An 18,621-nucleotide genomic window follows, 5' to 3' on the forward strand; every position below is an offset into this window, starting at 1 on the left:
GATTCCACAACCTCCCTGGGCAATTTATTCCAGTGCTTAACTACCCTGACAGTTAGGAAGTTTTTCCTAATGTCCAACCTAAACCGCCCTTGCTGCAATTTAAGCCCATTGCTCATTGTCCTGTCCTCAGAGATTAAAGAGAACAATTTTTTTCCCTTCTCCTTGTACCAACCTTTTATGTACTTGAAAACTGTTATCATATCCCCTCTCAGTCTTCTCTTTTCCAGACTAAACAAACCCAATTTTTCCAATCTTCCCTCACAGGTCCTGTTTTCTAGACCTTTCATCATTTTTGTTGCTCTTCTCTGGACTTTCTCCAATTTGTCCCCATCTTTCCTGGAATGTGGCGCCCAGCACTGGACACAATGCTCTATCTGAGGCCTTATCAGCACGGACTGAGCTTTGGAGTCTGAAGTGTGAGATCTAGTGTAAGTGTGCAAGAGAGCACATGGGTGTACAGAGGAAGCAACGAGTGTGAACGTGACGGGGGATCAGTCGTTGCTCACCTCCAAATAAAGACGCCAGCCCCTATGAAGAAAGGCCAAAGGTATTTAGGTACCTAACTCCCATTGAAATCAATGGAACTTAAATACCTTTGAGGACCTGGGCCTGAGTGTTTAAGGGATCTGCTGTGTACAGATGGGGGCTCACGCTCACACTGTGAACCACTTCCCTGGGGATGCGGGATGCAGCTCCGTGGCTCAGCATGGGAAGGGGCAGTGAAGATCAGGCATGGCTCCTCCAGTTTGCCCACAGTCGCACTCCCTCACTATTCTTTGCAGCCTCTCTCACCCTTCACCTCTGATCTGCCCGCAGGAGTCACCCTGCCTTGGCCTCACCTTGTCAATATCCTCATGCCTCACGGGGAAGGAGAATGTGAAGCCCAGAGGCAGCTTTTTGTGTTTCATCTGGTGTTTATCCAGGAAGTCGGAGATGCACTCGGAGATGTAATCGAAGAGCTGGAAAAGGGAGGCCCCAAGTCATTCCAAAATCACGACAACAGCATTGCTGGGCATTTCCCATCAGCTCTCCAACCACCAACCTCCTCCTGCCTCTGAGACACTGACGCCTCCTCTATGGGACAGCTGGCTCCACGCTCCCTGTTGCTCCATGCTGCCCATTCTCTAGCCTCTACACAGGCCCATTGATTGACTTTCTGTTGCATGTTGCCTCAGTAACAAAGACTGTCAGTGATTATTTCCCGGAAAACCACACGCACTACATAAAGATTTCTACGGCGCACACGGTATAGACAGGCAGATGTCTGCAGTCGCAGCATTGCCCGCCAGATGGCACCCAGCCCTCTGGTATAATGTAGCAGCCACTGCGATGGCATTTCCTAATTCCAGCTTTGGAGATGGGCAAAATCTGTGCTCACGGGTAGCTCTTGCCTGTCTCGGAGCTGCCAAGAGCATGCGGGCTAGCACCGCTGGCCATGGCTTCCAGCCACGCCTCTTCGGCTGAGTTGATGTGTGCAGCTGCCCAGTCCTAGCTGGAAGTACAGAGGAAATGAATACTGGTAGAGGAGGCTGGGATTGGGCAGAGCCTGGTGTGTGTGAACGTGTGTATGTGAGAGCAGATGACTTTATCTCTGCCCCAAATCCAGTTGTCTGTACCCTACTGGCCTTCAACATGCAGATTCGTTGAAGGAATTACTCTTAGACAGAGCTGGGTGAAATTTTCCTCGTCAAAACTTTTTTGGGGTGGGGGAGAAAAATTCTGACATGACTTTGTTGTGTCTGTGCCAGGCAAGTGGTTAGATGATGTAGCTGCCATGTCATGGGTGGAATGTATTGTTACATAGAGAAGCTGAAGTCTTCGGGAACAATACCGAGATCTGTGACTGGTGAGTGCTGGAATTTGAGTAGAGGGATGGTATAATTCTGTGTTTTGATTTGAAAATTTTATTAGTTCAGTCCTTCCCTTCACATATCTAAGTATTTTGTGTCCCTAGTAATGGCTATTTTAACGCAGCCAGTAAAATTAATTATCCACACAATTATTGTATCTCTCTGATCATGAAATATTAATCAGCTGGATGGGAGGGGGCAGATAAAAGGGTTAAACTGGGCCTCCAAAATAAAAGATTCCTAATTTCCAGATGTGTCAAAATCTACAAACTCAGAGGCAGCAGCTTTTGCTCCTAAAGACCCATACGTGAGAACAGGACTTTTGCACCTCCGTTTTATTCTTATCACAAAGACGCTTTAGCAAAAATCAAAACAAAAATCCTATCTGTTTTATGGCTTGGATGAAGCTAAAACTTTTTTGACCCAGCTGTCTAGTCAAGCTGCCACTGAGGTTACACCTAAAAACGGACTATCAAACACACAGGTACCCCAATCTGAGGACCTTAGAATGTATTGCCTGCCATAGCTGCCATTTGAATAATTACATATTAATAGAGCTGGTCAGAAAATGAGAAATTTCAAGTTTTTTGGCAAAAAATCATTTCAATTTGGTAATGGCTGCAGCAGTGCCTCATGGGAGTTGTAGTTCAGGTCCCTAATATTCCCATTCTCCTCCACAGGCCGGGCTCCCCAGTCATACTACATCTCTCATGATGCACCACAGCCTCCCTTCTTAGTGCAGGGAGGTGGTTCACTGTGGCCCTGGCCTGGGCTTGGTGCATCATGGGAGATGAAGTCCTGCCATAGAAGAAAATGAGAGCATTAGACATGCAAACTACAGCTCCCATGAAGCACGCCAGCAGCATTTCACAACTGAAATGTTTCCATTTTTGAACATTCTTGTTTTGAACCCACCCCCACAAAAAAAAAAAAAAACCAACCCAAACCCACACACCCATATTTTATGTGGGAAGCAAGAAACCTTTTTTGTTTTGCCTAAAACCCAATTTTCCATCGAAAAACAGTTTCAACAGAAAATTTTTGTCCAGCCCTACAAACTATACCAGAAAAAAATCAATATGAATCTGCCAGGCTACCCATATTCTGTCTAGCCTTAAATCCTAAAGTCACTGGGGTCTTTTGATCTCTTCAAGACCCTACCTCAGTCTTTGCATGGCTAATGTTAGCTAAACCTGGTCTGTCCTCAGAGGCTTGTCTCTTTAGTTTTCATGAAGGATAAACAATTAAAAATCAACTAGGACAAGTTTTCCAAACTTTGTGACACAAAGAGAACTCGTGCTGAGGTGTGGGAGTATAAAGGTTGTATTGGCTTTCCTTTAGTGTGGGCTGTATAACGGACTTATGGCTTCACACAGGCTCCCTAAAGGATGGCCAATTACCATGTACCCTTGCCTCACCACTGCAGCTGGGCAAAATTTTCAGAAGAACAGCTGTTTACCAAAAAATGCAGTTTTAGGCCAACTGAAACTCTTCAAAAATTCAGGCCAAATTTGGCAAAGAGTTTTGGCACAAAAATGAAAACAAAACAAAACAAAACATTCAGTAAAGTCAAACCATTTTGTTTTGACCTTTTCGAATGAAACATTTCCACTTTTCCTTTCTAAACAAAGTTTCTTTTAAAACTTAGTTAGATTTCAAAAAAGGATAAGAAGACTTGAAAACGAAATGACACAAAAAATGAAATAATAAAAAAATTGTTTTGGCGTGAATGAAATATTTTGCTGGATGTAAAATTAAATTTTTGGAGGCTTTTCAGTGAGAAAAACTGAAAAATTTCTGTTTTGGGTCAATTTCCCCCCAAGATTTTTCAGTTTAGCCACCAAACCAAAAAAATCATGTGTTCAGCGATATGTACCACACTAAGCACAGAATATCAGAAGCCCTGCTACAGCGACTTCCCGCATGGTTCCTTTCTGGTAAAGTAAGGATATATCCATGTTTTACTCTGTACGTTACTCCTAATATCCCATAAAGTGGACCCTCCCCCATCCTTTCTGCCCCTCTGAAGGAGACCTTCCATGGCCTGTTGGAGTTGGATAGATTTAGAAAATCAATCAAACAACTTAGCTTTTTCTTCAGCACCTTTAGTATTTCTCCAGTCCAGTTGCCTTTTCATTTCCCACCCCAGCTGCCACCTGCCCATCTTCGGATTGGAGAGTTTGTCTTGGGGACGCCTGCCAGCACCTTGTTTTCACGGCTCTTTTGGCCAAGCACTCGCTCACCATTTCGGCTGTTCCCGTCATGGCGTCCTCTGGGATGGAATACATCTGATGCTTTGTCGTCACGCTCCACTGCCCTTCTTCCCCTTCACCCACTTTCACCAGCATCACACGGAAGTTGGTGCCGCCGAGATCCAACGACAGGAAGTCCCCGACCTCTGCAACGTCAGGATGAAGCTTAACAGTTCAAGAGTTACTTAGCTGTTGTCTTGTGTTTGTACTACGCCTAGCGCAATGGGCCCTGGCCCATGACTGGGTTCCTAGACGCTACGAAAATTAACAGTAGAATTCAGGGTTGAAAAATTCCCCCCAAAACTTTTTTTCTGTTGGAAAATTGGGGATTTGATTCAATGGACATTTTCATGGAAAGTATCTGTTTTTTTGGGGGGGGGAATGTTTTTGTTTTTTCCATCAAAAGGACAGAAAATTTTCAGTCCAAAACTCAAACTGTTCCCTCCCCTTCCTGTGGAAAATTTCTACTTTTTGTCAAAAACCAAAACCTGAAAAAACATGGCTAAAAATCAAAAATATTTCTGTCAAAAACGGTTTGTTTTTTCACTGAAATCTTAGGGGGTTTTGACCAAACATTTTCTGGGTTTTGGCCTCAAATGTTTGTTTTTTCAACAAAAGGTCAACTTTTTTCATGGAGAAAAAAATCCCATTTTCCGACCAGCTCTATTCCTGACTTGTCACGTTCACCGCCTGGACCCCTGCAAAGGAAGGCAGTTAATAACTCGGAAGACTTGCTTAGAAAGCAAATGGAGAAAGACCTGTCTTTTCCCTTCTACTTGTCCCTCCATTTTACAGACACGTTGGTTTCTCTCTTATGTGTCCAAATGACTCAAACATGGCTGGGTTCTGTTTGGCAATTTCAGTTTGCGGCCAGCCTCTTTGATCGGAAGCCCAGCACACCAGGTGAGCCAGCACCATCCCTAATGTCAACACAGTTCCTGCCACGGGGTTTGTCACCTATCTCTTGCTACTGCTGGAGGGAGGTGGGGGGAATTCAGGAGATTGCGTAAAGACCCACAAAACGCCTCTTTGGGGGCCAGCATAAGGACAAACCTGCCTTCCGCTGACTGAATGAGGCTCGTGCCACAGAGTCAGCGCTCGCCTCTTCCAAACAAGCCCTGGCCTCTGTGCTAGCCAGCAGAGTTTGCAAAAGATCAGGCAGCTGCCATGATCCCCTCTGATCTAGAAGACAACAAGCAGTGGAGACAGTTGCCCTGAAATCACCTAATCCTGGCAGGTGCTGGGCACCTCTTGAGAAAGGCAGAACCTCCTCATCTCCCACAGACTTCACTGGCACTGGAGGGCCCTCTCAGCAGACGGTGGCAGGACTGAGGTTCAACAGGCTGTTCAGCCCTCTCTAGCCCTTCTTCTAGTGGGTCTTTAATGGATTCCAAGGCCAGCGCGCTTAGAATCATAGACGATTAGGGTTGGAAGGGACCCCAGGAGGTCATCTAGTCCAACCCCCTGCTCAGAGCAGGACCAACCCCAACTAAATCATCCCACCCAAGGCTTTGTCAAGCCTGACCTTAAAAACCTCTAAGGATAGATTTCAGAGTAGCAGCCGTGTTAGTCTGTATCCGCAAAAAGAAAAAGAGTACTTGTGGCACCTTAGAGACTAACCAATTTATTTGAGCATAAGCATCCGATGAAGTGAGCTGTAGCTCACGAAAGCTCATGCTCAAATAAATTGGTTAGTCTCTAAGGTGCCACAAGTCCTCCTTTTCTTTCTAAGGATAGAGATTCCACCACCTCCCTAGGTAACCCAATCCAGTGCTTCACCACCCTCCTAGTGAAATAGTGTTTCCTAATATCCAACCTAGACCTCCCCCACTGCAACTTGAGACCATTGCTCCTTGTTCTGTCATCTGCCACAACTGATTGATCCCTCCCCCAACCTGCGAGGTGCACGCCAGCGGAGGGATGGTGATCAAATTCTTACCCCAGGCTGGGTGGGTCCCTGTCTCCGTGTACCCATGGGACAGTGAGAGGTGTAGGGGTGGGAAATTCTGCACTCTCATTTCCCCATGGGCGTCCACACCCTGTAGGATAATGTGTTACCTGAGCCTTCGGGTGTGGAGCGCACGTAAGTGGGCAGCATTTTCACAGAGGCTTCCTCATGTGTATCCAGCTTCAACCCCCGATCCATTTCCTTCTGCATCCGACGCATCACCTTCTTCAGATCCTCCTCTTGCAGCCGGAACTCAGACAGGATCTGCTCTACCTACGGCAGCAGAGGTGCAGGTAAGCGGGGAGGGACCCAGGCGAGTTTGTGCCCAGGAAGGAAGAGGAGCAGGGGATCTAACGCCCAAGACCTCATTCACTTACACCTAGCCTGTGCAGAAAGGACAGGCTCGGTGCATCAGGGTCCCTTGTGCAGGGAGCTCGTCAGAGGCAGTGCAGAATCCAAGAGGTCTTCTGGCCGCCCAGGAGAAAGGGAAAGCCTAGAACGCAGCATGGGCATCCAAAGTGATCAGAGTAGAGATCAAGAAACTAACCAGAAAACCATGATAACAGCTCAACCCAGCCACTCCTGCCTGGGTGTGATTTGGGGTAGTGTGACAGAGCAGCCATGGGAGAAGGAGGTGGGTAGTTACGAGTTTCACACTGTCCAAGCTTTAGGTTCGTGTGCTGTCAACTGCAGTAATAATAAGGTTTTCAGGGCCTCAGTTAAATTATTTGTTAATGTTTAATTAAAATCCCCTTAACTAAGTTTCTTTTGACCTCATAGCTTTTTGATTAGAGAAAATCAACTCAATGTGGTTTTATGGCTTTTATTTAAGAGCCTAAATGACTATAAGGCTAATTAGTTAATTATACTTCCCTAAAGTGCTAAACAATATGACAATCAGACTGAGGTTAGAACGTAAATCAGATTAATCAATCAAAGAGTTAACAATAGTACAAATTTAAATTGGTTAACTAACAATAAAAACAAGTTGAGACCAACAATGGATTCAAATCATTGCATGAGCCCAGTTAATCATTAAATTACAAAACTATATCACACCAGTAATTGAATGGCTGACGTTTTCAATCTGTATCCTTTCCCTTGTGGAAAGGATGGGCTAAAACTGGAATTTTTACAAACCCAAAATGGCCTTCAGTGATCTGTGATAAGATTTACAGTAACCTAGGTTAATTTCGTACTATGGGCTCTCACACACGCACACGACAAGTCTCTCCTCACAGGCGTTCCTGCACAGGTATCAGGAATTCTGTGAAGGAAACAAAAGGAGGAAAAGTCACTGGGGAAAGAAAAAGGATCTGCTCTTTGTCTTGCTTGATCTGTTGAGCTTCCGAGAGCCAATGAAGAACTGCAGTGTAGGGAAGCAGGCAATGTCTTCTGGCTCAGGTACCATCACGTGAGCGGGTATCAACCTCTGGTCAACTGGCTGGTTTGTGGTGTCTTGGGCTTCACTGCCCATGGGACCAGCCCAGGGAAAACAGGAGTGTCAGCCGTTTGGTTGTTGTTACGGGGATCTGGAGAGGAGCGCACTTCTTCCTTGCTTACCTGGTCTTTTAAGGTTGAGATTCAAGCTGGTCACATCCGATAGGACCTCCCCAGAGATCTTCTGGGCAAATCAGGTGATCACAGGTTTTGCACCTCAACTGCATTGTCCAGTCCTGATCAAGTGAGGCCAAGCTGACCTTTCGTCCATTCTTGGGGGCCCTCCTTCCTAGGGGACTACTTCTGTGTCCCATCCATAAGTCCACGTGTTTATCCCAAGCAAGCGATAAGGAAATAACAGGAGCTGACGCCTCCACCAAACTGTCTCAAGCCCCGTTGAATCAACAATCTAGGCTCCTCAATGGCTTCTTGACGATTAGGGTCTGGCCACTTTCCTGGTCATAACTCATAATCCATTATTCTTCACTAGGTCACACATCTCATGCTTATGCTTTCTCAAGGCCCAGGAGACCTCACGACCACAGTAAGAAGTTACAAAACTGTCATCTGTCTGGGCAACTTCGTATTTCCCCCTATCAAAGCTAAGCTGCTTCAAAAACGACTTTTAAACCCCATTACCTTAAACGTATTACAAATACAGCCAATTAAAGTTTATGCTTAATGTCTGCTTTGCTATAGCCCGCCAGGCTGGACATTGTAATTCCGCCGCCTTAAAACACCCTGTTTACTTCCCAGCATATGATGTAGCATATGTTAACATCCACCCTTGCCAACAGCTCAGAACTGCAGCCACTGGTCTGATCTGTCTTTTGTAATGTTGGAATTGGCACCAGTCTCTCTGGCTGAAACGTATTTCCTAGAGGTCCTGTCCCAAAGTAAGCAACAGTGATCTTAGACAAAGAGGACCCCAGATCTTCTGGCTTGTCCTCAGAGTACGGTCACTGAGCTGTAAGGACCATCACCACTGACCTTGACTTGCTATTTGCACAGAAAACAATGATGTGTCAGAGTTTAGTCAGCAATCTGCTGCCAGTCACTCCACACAGGCTTCAACCAACTGTGTATCTGTTCCCTGCACCCACGCCTCTGCTGTGGGGCAGCAGCCGGAGCAGACGTCACCTCTCACTCCCACTCGGAGCACGGCTCTCTGCCGCTCAACCTCTCTTTCCCTTCCAGGGTGTCCTGCTCTCCTTGGGAATAAAATCCCCCAAGTGACGGAATGAGTCCCTCTCCTCCCCCAGGGACAGCTTCACAGGTTCTGTGAGGAGACTCATGCCGCAGTGGAGGTTTCAAAATGACCTAGGCAGACAGTGCAGGGGAGGTGTGACTGACAGGAAGGAGAAGGAGGACAGGGCAGGGGCTGAGGGATGTCAGAACCCCGAGGCAACAGCTGCTGTAGGCCATCAGTATTTCGTGAGGGACAATCTGGTAAGTGAAAAAGATATGGGGCCTGATTTTGTGCCGGGATCACTCCCCTGCTTTCAGTGAAGTTACTCCGGATTTGCACTCGCCAGTGAGAGCAGAATCAGGTCCATTTGATGTTGTAGAGTCGTCTCATGATTTGGAGAGGGGATGGGAGGGGATTTTAAACTCATCTGCAGTTTCCTTAACCCGCCATGTCCCACTTTCTCTTTGTTTGATGTCACTTTGAATTTCCTGGTGTCTGGGTTATTAATTTATAAATTCCTTTTAATGGTTTCTTTTCCGTCTGGAATGATGGCTACGTATTTCCAATCTCAATTCCATCCTAACCATTTTGTTTGTTCCTGGACACACGTACAAACAATGGCACATGCTCATCTGCATCCTGCTATATTTACCGTAGACCAAATATGCTTCGATGAAATGAAAATGGACTGTAAAGCAAATCAATCAGACAGTAGGTCCAGTGGGTTCTGAGGCTATTTTAATGGGTAGAACACAGCCATAAATACTGTGAAGGAACCACATACGCCCAGTGAGGGCCAGATACACACCGTGGAATAGAGAACAGTGTGTACACCCTCCTAGAGCTCAGAGGACAGTTCCCAGTTCCGATGCACTATGAAAACATCACCACAGCGGGACGATCACCATTGCTTCCCAAAGGGAAACGGCTGGAGCGTAACCCTTGGGGCATTTAAACCGAGCCTGAAGAAAACATTATACAAGTCCCCTAGAGAAGGACTTTGTACTGGTCCCCCAGGGCGGTACTGGATGGGACCTTGGGCGCTCTTCCACATCTAATCTAAATGGAGCGGTTCTTTCGTAACTTGAGGGACCGCCAGCGGTCTGCAGGGAGGCCAGCGCCCCATATTTCGTGCTATATTTAGGACAGGCTCATGCCAGTTCCTAAATATAGAAGCCTTGCATCACCCTCGTGTTTGCAATGCCCTGCCGTTTGGTAGCCTCCCTACCTCGCCCGCTCCCAAGAGTTCATGCAAAGAACCCCTCCTCCCCACCTTCTACTGTGCGTAGTGAATGGCTCGCGAACTCCTGGGTCTGGCGTTTGCACTGAGCGGGCCCCACCGAGGACACTCCAGAGCCTCAAGAGGGGCGAGAAGTGGGGAACTTAATCCCAGTGGCCAGGCAGGGCCATCACCCCTTGCTGCACCCTCTGCAGGAAGAAGACACAGGATGAGATTCAGATCCCATTTCTGGAAGGAGCATGCCACAGCATCCCAGTGCTCTGATCTGTCAGCCAGAACCCCACAGATCCCTCATTACACACTACCCCCGATCCTCTGTCTGTGGCAGGCCCTGGGGTAATCCCCATTTCCCTGAGCCAGCGGCTCCCCCATGGGTTCATCTGTGATTATAGGACATGGCCCTCTCTTTTCTCCCTCTCCCCAACTTTCTCCTCTTAGGTGGCCCCATGACACCATCCTCTTCTCCCCATCCCACCTGCCCCTTCCCCTTTGGGTCTCGACTACCAGACACTCTCCCCACTCCTCCCTATTCTACTGTCTCACTGCTTCTTTCAAGTCACTTAGATCTAGCTTGGCTCTTCAGCTCAAGCTGTAGAGATCATCCCGCTTTGAGCTCTGGAGGTTCCCGGTGTTGGCCCACACAGTGGTCTGCCAACTATGTCTGGCTAAGACTAATAATCACCAGTACCCCAAACCTCTGCTGATGACCACTTTCTGCTCTGAGTGCCAGGTGGACCCCTCCACCCTGCCCTCTCTGATATAAACACAGAGTTGGGGATGAGGGCAGGAGGAGAAGCTGGATAGGACAGAAAAGGTTTGGCATTTATTTCCCCTGTGGGTTAATTTTGGCTTTTTAATTTCATGCATCTATTATGATGATAGGTCGGCACCCCAGTCACAGACCAGGTCCCCGTTGTGCCAGGCGCTGTACAAACACAGAGCAAAAAGATGGTCCCCGCCCCAGAGAACACACTATCTAAGGGTCAGACAAGAGGCAACAGATAGATGCCAACAGACCAATGCGGGAGTACAAGGAAACAATGAGACGCAGGCCAGCCTGACAGAAGTGACAGAAGCACCTCAGCGGCCAAATTGTTGTCAAGTTTTTGCAGGGTACGTGACAAAGGAGAATGTTAAGGAGAGATTTGGAGGAGGGTGTTTACGGGCAGCTCCTCCCAAACACAAGGGGCAGCATGGGAGAGAGCATGAACATGCTTCCTTTGCCTTCACTGCTCTGTGCCTCAGTTTCCAAAACCTCAACTGGAACACAGGGGAAACTGGTCTTTTTTCCCCCCACCCCCTGTTCACATCACTCAAAAGTGTCTGATCTGATTTTGCTCAAACTTTCCAGGAGCATTCCTTCCTCTTTGGACTGAGTCTGGGAGGTATTACTGCCGAAGCAGATTGTTGGGGTGAATTAGGAGCCACTGAAAAAGGGAGTGCAGGACAGACACCACAGCTCCACTTTAGCAACCGCAATTTATATGTCAAGCCAAAATATCTGAGAGACGCTACCTGCTGTATTGCCAGTGAAGGCCAACGCTCAGTTCACAGCAGTAGCTGAAGGCCTCACTGGCATTTAAAGTGCTGTCGTATTTGGGCTGAGTCGGGGAGAAAAAAAAGCTTTTCTTCTTAAACTAATATAATATCTTTCCCAGCCTGGGAAACAGATGGAAGCAGAGCACGATGGCGGCTATCCAGGAAGGATGTATTCAGTAAGTTTTCTTGCTGATGGTCAAAGAAAGTAGCCTGAAATATCTTTCCCATTACTCAGCCAGCTGTGACCCTGCTCTGCCACAGAGGTCCCGTGTGCCCTTGGGCAAGTTACTTAGTCACTCTGCCACTCAGTTCCCATCTGTTAAATGGGGATTACAGCCTTGACCTACCTCTCAGGGACGTGTGACAATAAATGTGCTAACGACTGTGAGCTGCTGAAATGCTCCAGTGATGGGGGCCAGGTAAGTCTCTACCTAGTGAGCCTTGCTCCAAGTTGAGGAGGTGCACAACCGTTTAGGCTTTCATTCATTTCTAGGGTTTCCTCTGGCCCTGTCATACAGTATGGGTGCACCACTTGCATTAACAAATTTATCCTTGCAACTCCCCCACAGGGTAGGGAAGGGTTAACGATCTTCATTCCAGAGATGGGGAAACTGAGGCACAGAGCACTGATGGTCAAACTGACGTCTCCGGGAGCTGGAAGCGCTTAACAACCACCAGACCTCTGTAAATGATGGAGCCGCTGGTCCGAGAGGGCAGGAAGTGCGCCTGCATCTCCTGGGCTCCAGGCTAGTGCCCTCGCTAAAACAGCATCTGTGCTCTTGTTGCTGTGATGTGGAATCAAAGTGCATGTTGCCTCGTTATTTAATGAGATGCATAAAACAGCAATAAGCTGCATGCGATGCCCTGGGCCCGTTTCCATAATGGCCGTCTTAGGATGCACAGAAGACACAAGGGGGCGCCCTACAGTTACAAGGGTATTTCCAACATAGGACTGACAACCCTGACCCCTCAACCCTGACCCCCCTCCTCCCCTCAACCACCAAACACTGACTCCCCCTTCCAACCTCGCACCCCAACAGACCCCTCTTCCAACCCCCACACCCCGACCAACCCAAAAGAGCAAATTCGTAATGTCTAAAACCAAAACAGAGTTTTGACTCTGAAAAGGAGGAGTGCCAGAGACACCATGGGACTTCGCTACTGCTACTGATTTCATGTGGAGGGTGCCCAGATACCACGGTGACGGGCAGAAGGAGAAAGTCATTGAATAAGATAATCTTTCCTTCCCATCCAAAAATACCTACCCCAGCAGATCATTATAAAAGCCCATCCACACGGGGCATCTCAGTTTGACCTCAGCAAAATCCCCTGCACGTGCCCAGGGAAGAGATGGGCTTGGCCTTGTAACTTCTGTACTAGGTCCACAATTGGACTCACACGTTACATGCACCATTGCAATTAGCTGTGAGACCAAATGGCCCAGTGTTCATCGTGACCTGCTCAGGTCAGACTCGCCGGTTGCCAAATTAGAGGCCCGTTTGGAAACGTGGCACTTAAAAGAATTGAGTTCCTGGTGTGTGTTCAGAGCTTGGGGCCACGTCCTGGCTGTGACCTCCAGGACCGCAAAACGTGACTGATTTAAAGGATGAGAAGAGCCCTCAAACAAGAGCAAAGTGGGCACAAACACTGCCCTTCTGGTTGTGTTTTACCCCCGCTTTGCACCGGGGTGAGCTAATCTGAGCCCCTTTCCCTGTCTATGTTCCCATTCTCGTGCTGCCCTGGGTGGAATTCTCCGGCCTGGTGATGATATCTAGGAGCTTGATGACCTACTGATCCCTTCCGCCCTTAAATTCAGTGCGTCTGTGACTCTATAAACTTCCCCATCCTTTGGATCCCCTGCAAACAACCTACGGCTGGTGCGATGCTGCCTGAGGAGTTCTCTCGGGGACTCACAACTCGCTGGTGCTGAGTGCAAGGATACAAAACTCGGACACGTTTTTTTCTAGATCTGTGCAAGACCAACAGCCAGGGGAGCGCTCACACAGCTACCAGCTAAGCCCTGCAGAGCTAACGGCCAGGCTGCTTTCTGGTTTGCTGCAGCCAGGAAAGCAAGCCCATTGCCGGTGTCTAGACAGAGCTCTGCCGTAACCACAGCGACAAGCTGTTTGGCCGGGTCTTCCCCATTCAATGAGAAGCGTACGCGCCTTTGGCACGTTGTGAATGGCATGAAAGGGTGTTGCTGAGCTGGGACGCGGCGAGCCCAAGCCCCTAAGCGGTGGCAGCTAGAATGTGGAGCCATGGACAGAGAATCCACCACCACCCTGGGTAATTGTTCCAATGTTTAAACTTACAAATGGGGAAACTGAGGCACAGAGCGAGCAATGACTTGCCCAATGTCATCCAGCCAACTAGTAGCAGAGGTGGGATTTGAACCTAGGGCTCCAAAGTCTCATTCTGATACCCCAACCACTAAGCCACACTGCTTCCCACCCGGTGCAGCAGCCAGCAAAGCTGGCCAGGCACATGGATGAGCACAGGAAACCCCGCACCCACATCGCGAGCACTCCGAGTTCGGGGAGGGTCATCCCAGCCCCTCCGGCGGAGAAGCACGCAGAGCAGTGTCCCTCAGGGATTCTCCATCTTCCCTGCCCGCCTTGGGCCTTCCGCACAGCTGCTGCTCTCCAAGGGTTCCAAACAAAGGGGAAAGGCATGAAGCCCCCAGGGTCATTCCCAGCCACAGTGCAAACCCCAGGAGCACCCACTGCTAGGGAGGCACCTGCCAATTTCAGACCCTGCCAACCATTGGCAGGGCTGAGCCCGCCCTTGGCTGATGCCAGTCTTGGACTCTCAGCTGCCCTTGGCTGCAGCGCACGTGGCAAGCCAGGCACTTGCCCCCCTGCTCATCTCAAGCACTGAGCCCAGGTCCCCAACAACCACCATCCAAGCTATCCCTGCCCACCACAGGGACTGACACCAGGCCCCCAGGGTCCTCCACCTCGGGCCCTAACCCAGGCACCACCATTCAGCAAATGCTGGCTCGAGTGCCCTGGTTTCTCTTTGGCTCAGGTCGATGCCAGCTGGGATCTTTGGTTCCTGAGGCGTTGCCAGGAGCACCCCGCCCTGCTCTGCCGCAGACAGCATGCTGGGGAAAGCAGGAGAATGATGAACCCAGCACCGTCTCTGAGACCCTTGCTGGGAGTCCCCAGGGCACAGAGGGGCACTGAAAACGACCAAGCAGGGCTGCGTGCCGGAGATGAGGGGAGCGAGGAGGGATCTTTCACCTGAGGACCACCAAGGCCTTTCCAGACATCACTCACCACAGCAGCCTTGTGACCGAGGGAGGATTAATGCACCCCCATTTGACAGGGGAGGGGCAACAGAGAAGTTAAACACACTAACCCAGGGCCAGCAGCAAAGTCAGGAAAAAAGGCTAGGAGTCCTGACTCCCAGGCTGGCAGTAGGACCCACTCCCTGGCTCTGCTGCTGCCTATTTGGGCATGTCCCGCCCCTCTCCGTGCCTCAGTTTCCCAATCTGTAAAATGGGGGTGATGCGACCGACCTCCTTTGTAAAGAGTTTTGTGATCTGCTGATGCAAAGCAGCATGCCTGGAGCTAGGCATGACTCCCACCCAGCACGGTCTGACCGGCAGGGAACAGCCCACCAAGTGCCTGCTTGTCCACACTACCTTGAACAGAAAATCACGCAGCGTAAGGGAGATGGCGGAGGTTCCTGTGGGCAGGATTCTGAGCTTACCAGGTGCAAGGTGTCCTCCTGGCTTGGTTTCATCTTTGACACTGCTCCAGTCCTTCTGCCCCCAAGAGATCGGCTGGGTCTGCTTTGCTCTGAGGACAGGGAGGAATCCTCTTGCTCTCCGCAGGCACCAAAGGCGTCTTTTGGATGCCTGCTGTGAAGCTGAACAGACTGGCTGAGCCCGTGTCTCTTGGTGCTGAACCGCTGCTGAAGTTCCAGGCTGAGGGCTGCAGATAGCACCGACAGCTTCTTCCAACCCAAAGAGACTAAAGACTTAGGAGCTGTTGAAAAAGTCTCAGTGCCCTGGGACTTGGGAGGTGGGGGTTGGCCTGGAGGCCCGTCGCCAGATCACTGACATACGTTCTGCTGCCAGGACTCTTGGCAGAGTTTCCGTAGTGCTCAGTCTCTTGCAGGCCGTTTCAGACACAGGACTGGCTCTGTTAGTGATTCTGAACTGTTCCTGGTTCCGGCCCTTTTTCAGGACACAAATCAGACTGTGGAAACATGGCCCTGTGCCCCTCCAAAGTAAACTTATTAAAGGAAAGTCTCTGAGATGAAGCACCCCAAATGTGGGCTTGTGGGGGGATTTGGGAAGCAACAATGGGAGGCAATGAGGCCTAGTGGACAGAGCAATGGACTGGGACACAGGAGACCTGGTTCTATTCCCAGCTCTGCTACTGGCCTGCTGGGTGACCTTGACCGCGTCACCACCCCCCTTGTGCCTCAGTTTCCCCATCTGTAAAGTGGGGATGATGATATTGACCTGCTTTGTAAAGGGCTTTGACATCTACTGATGTAAAGTGGTTGATCAGAGCGAGGTGGGATAGTTATTGGCAGCTGGGCAGCCTGCTCCCCATACTGCCACCTCTATTAGCATCACCCACTTCGCTGAGCACGAGACTCAGAAAGGGAAAGTTCACTGGAGGGCACAGCCCTGCCCAGTTCCCCCAGGGCAACAGATTTTTCCATCTCCACTTGCTGTGACGGAACTTGTGTTCAGCTCAGCAGCGAGCTAAGCCCTGGGGTACTGGGTCTCCTGAGCTAACGGATACGCCTTCCTGTCTTGACTTCTGAGCGCCCTTTAATAGAGCTTTCTGGATGGAACCTCCTGGAGGAAAGCGTAAGGAACTGGGGTGGAGGCAGTCTGGCCTAGCAGTCACAGCCGGGCTGGTGGTGTTCACACATAGAGGTTAGCCTCAGGACTGTACTACATAGGCTGGGGTCAGAGGAAGCGCTGCCCTTGGCAAGCCAGGCACTTGCCCCCCAGAACTCACTCCTGCTCATCTCAAGCACTGAGCCCAGGTCCCCAACAACCACCATCAGTGCCGAGTTCAATAAGCAAGAGTCAGGGTCAGAGACCAAAAGAGATGGTGTGCTCGGGAGTCACAGCTGGCCAGACATCAGTGGAGCTGCCCAGACAACTTCAGGCACTAGGCACTGCAGACCTAGGTTCCGGTCCCACGGATCCTGAAGAGAGGGGGTCCAAAGGAAAAGGACAAAATGAGGAAGCTCCACCATGGCCAAGCAGTTGCTAGACAGCTGCCAGCTGATCTCTCTGATGCAACGTGTAAGGAAGGAGGGAGGGTCCCTTGTCTCTGTCCACATGTAGCTTGGAAGGCTCTAGGGAAGTGGTCTCCCAAGTTTTTGGATCGCGCACCCCCACGGTGCCGCCGAAGAAAGGAGAGGGGAAGACTTACCGCAGGCGTGTTGCCGAAGAAAGAAGGGGGGAAGACCTGCCGCAGGCGTGCAGAGCTGCCGCCGAAGGAAAAAAAGGCGGAGTGTCGTCCGGAGGCGCTCCTCCTGCCGCGGACCCCCCAGGATTCTCTGGCGCACCCCCTGGGGTGCACACACCCTACTTTGGAGACCACTGCTCTAGGGTATCCCTAGAGCTCTGAGGCACAGAGAGGCATCATGGAGTTTAAGGCCAGATGGGAGCACTAGGTCATCTGGTCTGAACTCCTGCATATCACAGGCCACCAGCCGCAGAAAGGAGATAGACTACTCCATGCCACACGCGGAGAATAGGAGGGACTGAGGTGCACCCGTGCTCCAGGCCCATGCAGGAGCAGGAAAGTGATTAAATGAGATACACCTTGGCAAGCGACCTGCACCCAGATGCTACAGAGGCCGGCAAAAAACCCGCAAGCTCACTCCCAATCTGACCCGAGGGGGGATTCCTTCTTGACCCCCACACGGCAATCAGGGAGACCCCTGGGCACATGAGCAAGAACCAGGCAGCCGAGAGAAACTGGGTACCACCTCCGAGCCCTGGCCCACCCTGTCCGGCATCCCATCTCCAGCTGTGGCCATCCCTGAGTTCAGCCTCGGCTGTCGTTGGCAGCCCCGTAATTCTCCTTCATACATGTATCACGATGCTTCTTAACACACGTCAGCTCCCAATGTGCTGCTTTTCTTCTTTTTCATCGTTTCCTAGAGTTTAAGGCCAGAAGGGACCATGAGATGATGTAGGCTGACCCCCAGCCTAGCGCAGGCATTACCGGTCGCCCAAATCCCCCTGTGCTGGGCTCAATTCCTTCGCTTAGACCAAAGCATTTCAGTCCTCAGGAGATCAAACTGTTGGGTGCTACAGGCAGGGAGCAGGAGATTGCCACCAATGCCTGAGGCCCCTGCCTTGGCAGAGACCAACCCATGCCCCGGCCAGCAGGGAGCACGGCGCAAGTGGCATGGACCACTCATTTCTCAGCCAGCAGGGGGCGCTGCAGCGGATGGAAATTTGGGGAGCCCAGCTCCCTGCACAGGCCAGCACACGGCGAACGCAGACTATGAGCCGAGCCACGAATCCCCCTGGCTCTGGGCCCTGTGTAGCTGGGATCTCCCTGCGCTAGGTGCCTGCTGCCGCAGAGTTAATATTTCACAGATCACATGATGGGCGATTGCTGGGGCTCCATGGGCCCTGCCCACTCCATGCACTGCCATTGACTCCCCCGACTGCAGGGAGATAGGATGTTGCAATCCCTGAGATGGGCACACTGCTTCCCCAAACAACATCGCAGCTTGGGGGCGAGGGGACACAGATTCCTGTCTCCTTCCTTCTTGCTCCCCCACCCAGGGAGATCACAGCACACACTGACTGCTCCCTCTGGCTCACCCCCTTGCTGAGATCGACTGTGATCTCTGAGCACACAAGGGGGATGCACATGGTGTGTGTGTGTGGGGGGGTGTAGTTATTTGCTCTAGTTCTCAAGCTCTAACTAGGTCACATGGTGGCAGGATGCTGCAGATGTCAATGGCACGAGGTCAGTGGGCCAAGGACGCAGTGAGCCCTGTGAGACACTTCTCCTTCCTACTACCCAGAGAAGTTAGACTCTATGGCAGCCCCGGATTGGGTTGGAAATCCAAGCTGTTTGCTAAGCCTGGAGTAATCGCAGACAGGCTGGTTATAATGGGCCCCAAGGGAAAGGCGGGGTGGGAGACGAGCCATCACTGGGGCT

The 18,621-nt window shown here is 50.4% G+C and overlaps 1 protein-coding gene across 1 annotated transcript in view; it reads right to left on the bottom strand.

Moving 5' to 3' along the window:
* LOC140903698 (hexokinase-4) overlaps nucleotides 1-18,621 on the bottom strand; it is a 42,638-nt gene that overhangs the window by 18,254 nt on the left and 5,763 nt on the right. The window contains exons 3-5 of the mRNA XM_078850635.1: nucleotides 6,161-6,323; nucleotides 4,094-4,248; nucleotides 840-959 (exon numbers count right to left, since the gene is read on the bottom strand). Of these exons, the coding sequence (XP_078706761.1) occupies nucleotides 840-959; nucleotides 4,094-4,248; nucleotides 6,161-6,269 (384 nt within the window). The 5' untranslated portion in view covers nucleotides 6,270-6,323. The remainder of the gene's footprint in view (nucleotides 1-839; nucleotides 960-4,093; nucleotides 4,249-6,160; nucleotides 6,324-18,621) is intronic.

The sequence above is a fragment of the Lepidochelys kempii genome, chromosome 26, assembly GCF_965140285.1.
Source record: "Lepidochelys kempii isolate rLepKem1 chromosome 26, rLepKem1.hap1, whole genome shotgun sequence".
Taxonomy (NCBI): Eukaryota; Metazoa; Chordata; order Testudines; family Cheloniidae; genus Lepidochelys; species Lepidochelys kempii.